This window comes from Puntigrus tetrazona, chromosome 11, assembly GCF_018831695.1.
Source record: "Puntigrus tetrazona isolate hp1 chromosome 11, ASM1883169v1, whole genome shotgun sequence".
Lineage (NCBI taxonomy): Eukaryota > Metazoa > Chordata > Actinopteri > Cypriniformes > Cyprinidae > Puntigrus > Puntigrus tetrazona.
Window position 1 is genome coordinate 19,241,799 of NC_056709.1, and position 6,000 is coordinate 19,247,798.

General features: G+C 36.9%; 2 protein-coding genes across 10 annotated transcripts in view; one reads left to right on the forward strand and one right to left on the reverse strand.

Moving 5' to 3' along the window:
• The window catches only part of fmoda (fibromodulin a), a 45,273-nt gene extending 43,786 nt beyond the window's left edge, over positions 1 to 1,487 (reverse strand). For all 9 annotated transcript variants that reach the window (XM_043252364.1, XM_043252361.1, XM_043252359.1 and 6 more), the window contains exon 1: positions 1,047 to 1,487. The gene's annotated coding sequence lies outside the window, so the exon portion shown is untranslated. The remainder of the gene's footprint in view (positions 1 to 1,046) is intronic.
• Positions 1,488 to 1,565: 78 nt separating this feature from the next.
• On the forward strand, positions 1,566 to 3,601 carry il10 (interleukin 10). Its single transcript, XM_043252366.1, has 5 exons — positions 1,566 to 1,831; positions 1,958 to 2,014; positions 2,254 to 2,409; positions 2,872 to 2,934; positions 3,060 to 3,601. Exons 1-5 carry the CDS (start codon positions 1,664 to 1,666, stop codon positions 3,153 to 3,155), a joined length of 540 nt encoding a protein of 179 aa, XP_043108301.1. The 5' UTR covers positions 1,566 to 1,663; the 3' UTR covers positions 3,156 to 3,601.
• The last annotated feature ends 2,399 nt before the right edge of the window (positions 3,602 to 6,000 follow it).

Below are 6,000 nucleotides of genomic sequence, written 5' to 3' on the forward strand. Positions count from 1 at the left end.
CAAGAGCAACGTCTGATGCTTTATGCTTGAAAAATGAAAAAAGTAATCTGTCTGAAATGTACAGTGGCAGGGCAAAAAGTGCTCAGACTGATAATTGGCCTTGAGATTTCATATAAAATTTATACGTGGTGGATTTCCAAGCCATTGTATAAGATTTGTCAATGGGAATTCATTCACCAAATGCAGTTTCGCTGTGCAACTTTCTGTAGTTTCACTGACTGTGGGTGATTGTGACATTTTCGACTTAATATGACCAGTCTGTGGTGAACAGTAGAATATGCAGAAGCAGAAAATATGTGTTGTCAGTTGGTGACATAAGTTTACGTGTTTTAAGAGACATTTAATTTCATGAAATCATCAGGAAAGAAGAAGCTCGACCTAAATATAGAATTCCAGTTTTATTTTACACTAGTCCAAGAATTTTCATACTTAGCTTAGCATACGTAGCTTGATATAGATTGAAAACATACAATATTCAGCAAACATATTTACATTGTCTCTCTCAGAGATCTGTTACAAACCATGTACATCACTATTAAAAAGTGCCGTAATATGTTATTTTGGATGCCAACATCCAATTAATCTGATCAATGAGAATTGTAATTAATTAGTGTTTTCTTAAGGCGGCTAATTTCACACTAGCACTACTTACATGTGTCTTGTATCACGCTGCCCTCTTTTGTTTCATGCAAACAAAAAAACTATAAAAATGACAGCAGGGGACTTCGGTATTAATATTACTGTAAGATTGTTGTTTCTTTGTGGAAGCTTTTAGATGGTATACACATAAATTAACATAATTTATAGTATTTGCGTAGTTTCGTAACAGGAATCGTACTGTACCCAAGAGGAGTTTTCACAGAAGATGTAAGCCAAAAATTTAAATTGAGTTTCAGGAGCAAGTCTGACATGCAGTATTTTAGAATCAATGGGCCAGAGTAAATGTGAAAGGTCTCTGTGGTTAAAAATACTTAGGAGTTAATTGTCACCCATAAACCACACTGGACCCCTTACAGTCATCTCTGTATGTGTGAGTTTACACTCACCTGTGAGACTTGGCTTGATGCACATACAGGGCTTCCACCATCTGCGTAAAAAGAAATGACAGAGATGAGACGTCTGTTCAGTTCACTGCTTCTGTCTGAGAAACTTGCAGAAGATTCCCGCAACTGCCAAAAAAAACCAAACGGATAAGGTTAAACCATATGACAGAGAACACAGGACAATTCAATTATTTATTTTTAATTACCATTTAAGTTCATTATTTCTTAGTTTTCGAAATGTAATTTACACAAAGTACAAATTAATCTATTATCTGATTCGGCAAGTGGAATGATAGATAGAACAATATAATCATAAAATCAATTTACAGATAGATAAAGTGAAAATGAGCTTCTAGAAAATTGTATTGCTGACATCAGCTAGTTCGATTTTCCTATAACTTCTTTATTCCAAAAACAGAAAAAATGGTTTGTGCATAAGGTGATGACACAGACTAAGCCAAATTGACGGTAAGTCAACACCCCACCGCCACCCCCCACCCCCCCACCCCAGCAAGCTAGGATGCATTATAAAGGCACCCCCAAACCTCTTCTTTACATCTCCTCTTTTCAGGGCTAAATATCAAGACAAAAATCAAAGAAGAAAGAAAGAGGATTGAAGAATGGTTTTCACTGGAGTCATCCTTTCTGCTCTGCTTATGCTTCTGCTTTCTGACAGTGCCCAATGCAGAAGAGTCGACTGCAAGACTGAATGTTGTTCATTTGTGGAAGGCTTTCCTGTGAGACTGAAGGAGCTCCGTTCTGCATACAGAGAAATACAGAAGTTTTATGTAAGTATTTCCAGCTCAGATACGCTGAGTTAAGCCTTAGCCTTGAAGATCCCATTCTGCAAGGTATTTCTGCTTTTTTCATTGTATATTGAGGTTTGAGGTTTTGTTTACATTTGTTCTCCTCAGGAGTCCAATGATGACTTGGAACCATTACTGAACGAAAAAGTGCAACATAACATTAATGTAAGTACCAAACTCATTCATTTAGCCACAGTAGTATAGTAGCGATTATTCGCATTTAAAATTTGCAACAGCAGAAGTAATCATTCTGAAACTGAAGGTTTTGTGCAAGACGTGTACAAACCAAGCTAAAATCTCGTCTAACATCTTGCATCTGCACATTGCTACAGCGGTGGCAAAGTGCGATAACCGTGGGTGTCTGAAACTGCTCATAAAGGATAAATCTCATATATGATCTACAGAGTCCTTATGGATGTCATGTCATGAACGAGATTCTGCACTTTTACTTGGACACCATTCTGCCAACAGCTGTCCAGAAGGACCACCTGCACTCCAAAGCACCAATCAACTCTATAGGAAATATATTTCAGGATCTCAAGCGGGATATACTGAAATGTGTAAGTCTGCCTTTTAATCATTATCGTATAAGCATGAAGGATGATGCATTACTTTCACAAACAGTTTTCTGTCTTGGTGTCAAACACATCTTAAACCAGCCACAGTCCCTCTAAAACCGGCTAGCTTACCTGCTCAACCAGGCTAGGAGGGCAGAAAACCAGTTCAAGCTGGTGTTTTTAGTATTTTTTAAGCAGGAAACTGATTAAAATTATGTTGCTAAAGTTAAGATGCGTAATGTTATGATGGTGACCGTTATTTTTCGAAAAACGTAGTACAGGCATCTTCAGGATGTCGAAACTTTGCACATATATGTAGAAAGCGTATGTGGCTTTTTATTGGCAAGAGCTATTGCAAATCGACCAAAATACCTAGCGCCTGTTGTGCAATGATTTTGTGAGGCAAAGAAGTTGTCTTTAGCATTGCAAACTACATGAAATAACACGCATCTCTCTATGTTACAGAGGAATTACTTTTCTTGCCAAAATCCCTTCGAGATCTCCAGCATAAAGAACTCATATGAAAAGGTACGTCTCATACAGCAAGTTAATGCTAATAAGAGTAACATGCTACACAATTGAAATGATCTTCTACTCTTATTCAGTTATGTCTAAAAGTTATTCCAAAGGTTGACCACATCTTTTCTCTTTAGATGAAGGAAAATGGCGTTTATAAAGCCATGGGAGAGCTTGACATGCTTTTTAAGTACATAGAGCAGTATTTGGCATCAAAGAGAGTCAAGCACTGATAGGATGTTACTGTGGATTACACGGTGGCCATGACTTGAGTCAAGTCTGAATAATCTGAAGAGGACCAATGGACAGATCAAGCACATACTGTAGGATATGGCGCTAACTTCATCCTTTAATTCATCGCTTGCACATCACCATTCCATCACACTACTTTATGATGCACTGGAACGCCTTCCCATTCGCCTTCAGTTTCTGGATGTCACAATGGCAATGTTTTAGGTTGAACTAAAACCATAAGATTGTTTAAGTCACATTGACTTAAAGATTAGTTGCATTTTGCCAACTTGCTGATATAACTTGAAACTATTGTGTAAATACTGCTATTTATGTCTTGGTGATCTTTATTTATTTTGGTTACTTCATCACGTGTTTCACTGTATTGTTTGTTATGCTTGTATTTAATTTTTACAAAAACATGTTATCAATAAATTATTGCAACTCATTAACGCAACAGACATTTCCTTTTTGGGTTAATGTGGTTATTTGCCTTCCTCGTGTTGACACGAGTTCATACTGGTCTTCCGTTTGCTTCCTACACTAAATGACAAGCCTTGAGCGTAAATGTAGCCAAGTCTACATTCTAAAAATGCCATATCAATAAAAAAGCTCCTGTGGCTTATCATTCAACACTATCATTTACAGGGCGTGTCAAAGAGAGCTAGTAAGGGTTCAACTGTGACTGTGTTAACCTCAAAACTGACCTAAATAGAGCAGTTACCAGCAGCTTAGCAGACAACCCTTTACTGTAATTGCAGCAATGCATGTCTCGCCCTAATGAGATTAACTATGTTACAGCTAAGAAAGGCTGTGGAACTTTAAACCGGCAACCGTGGCGTGAGCTACTGAGTAAGCAAAACAGTATGGGAACAAGACGCTAGTTTCAGTTGTGACAGAATGCTAAGCAAGGCCTGGGGTGGTTAGCTGGTTAAGGGAAGCAGTTAAAATTGAAAGCTTTTGCAAAACAATAGAGCACAGAGCCATACACTTTTGCATCTATCGACAGCAAACAATTATAGGCTGTGCATGAAACCTTGCAGGGTTTCTCTGTACAGTTACTAGTCGCATACAGGCTTTCGTGGCACCAAAACATCAGGTCTTCTGATGCAGAACAGATTTAGAGAAATTTGTGGCGAACAGATACCACAGATACGGAACTGTAAAAGTTTTGTTAACTAAAGAGTCAGCAAATAAAAATTAAATACTGTAGAAAAAATATGAAATTCTACATGCACTGTATAAAGAAAACAAATATATAAAAATGCATATTTTTCACAGTTACAAAAATGATTTAGTCAAGAGCAGAGAGATTTTCTCACTTTAGACTTGGTTTCATAAAGAACATGTTTCACAAAAGGTTCTTTGTGGCAAAAATGGTTGTTCTATGGCAGGGGTCATCAAACTTAATCCTGGAGAGCCGATATCTCCAACTTGCCTCAACACACCTGCCTGAAGGTTTTAAGTATCCCTTGATTAGCTGCTTCAGGTGTGTTTGATTAGGGTTGGAGCTAAACTCTGCAGGACACTGGCCCTCAAGGACCAAAGTTGGCATGAACCTTTTAAGCAAAAATGAAATGTATACGAAATACTGTTATACATGCATTTTGTTTTCAAATCACTCTCATATACAACTAAACCTTTACTCTGGGCGACTAAATGATGTCTAATATTATCTGTTATATTATCCATAAAGAGTAAGAGGAATACCAGTACAACTGATAAAACTGCTTTATATTCTATGGATTAACCTAGTATTTTTAAAAAATGATCAGAACTGGGTATAAAATTCTTCTACTGGGTATAAAATTTATTTTAACGTTAAATGCCGTTCATCACGTTCATTAATTAACTTTTATCTGTATACCCAGTACACTGTATAATTACATGTTCTACAGTTTCTCTGACTCCAGACCTATACATAGTCCTGTTAGATGTTTCCCTATTATGTGCAAAGTTGAGTTAAGTCCTGTATGTCCCAACCTTAATCTTAAGCAACGTATACACCAAGCACGATAATGATATCAAGATATAGTTCTAAAAATTCTCACTGTTTAAATAATATTTAATATTAACGAGTAACTGATCTCAGCCCCAGCTTAAAATAGGGATTTTGAAAAAAAAAACACTGAGAGGATTTTTGTCATTATAGCATGGATGTGTACGCACACATACATTTATGTTTAAACAAATGGAAAAGTGAATTTTTAATCTAATGACCCCTTTAAGACATATATTAATGTCTGCACCAATAGCCTCATGGATAGTGTGCTTATATACAGTACATCTATGCTCATGGTGACCTCCCAGTGATAAATTAAATAAAATATAAATTAAATAAAAAAATATCTTAATTATTGTGCTTAGGAGTATATTTTCATAGAAGGGCATTATGACGCATACAAGCGAATGTACTTAACCCTTAAAGGCCTGTATAAAGTGGCAAAATGAGAACTACCAAAGTCATTTTCAGTTTTAGAAAAAGCTGATATGGCAGAAATTGTTCACCGATATTGAACAGCCAATGCATGCACAGTAAAACTGAGAAAACATGCTCAAGTTAGGATGTAAAATGGAAAGTGGATACTGCCAATGAGCTTAATGGGTCAGTTCTTGCACCACCTTACACTACTGTTATGGTAGGAGGCAGAGAATTTTTCTCACATCTTACTATGCTCAAAGTGAGGCTACTTGAGGCTACTATTTCCCAGAAACTATTGAAAATGGGTGTATTGTGATTTAGCTTATCATTCTGCACATGGCTATGTTGGCTATCCGTAACATAGGAAAACCGAAGCTGCTTCATTTGCGCAACAAGCAGCCACCAAACCACAGTGAGAGCTTACC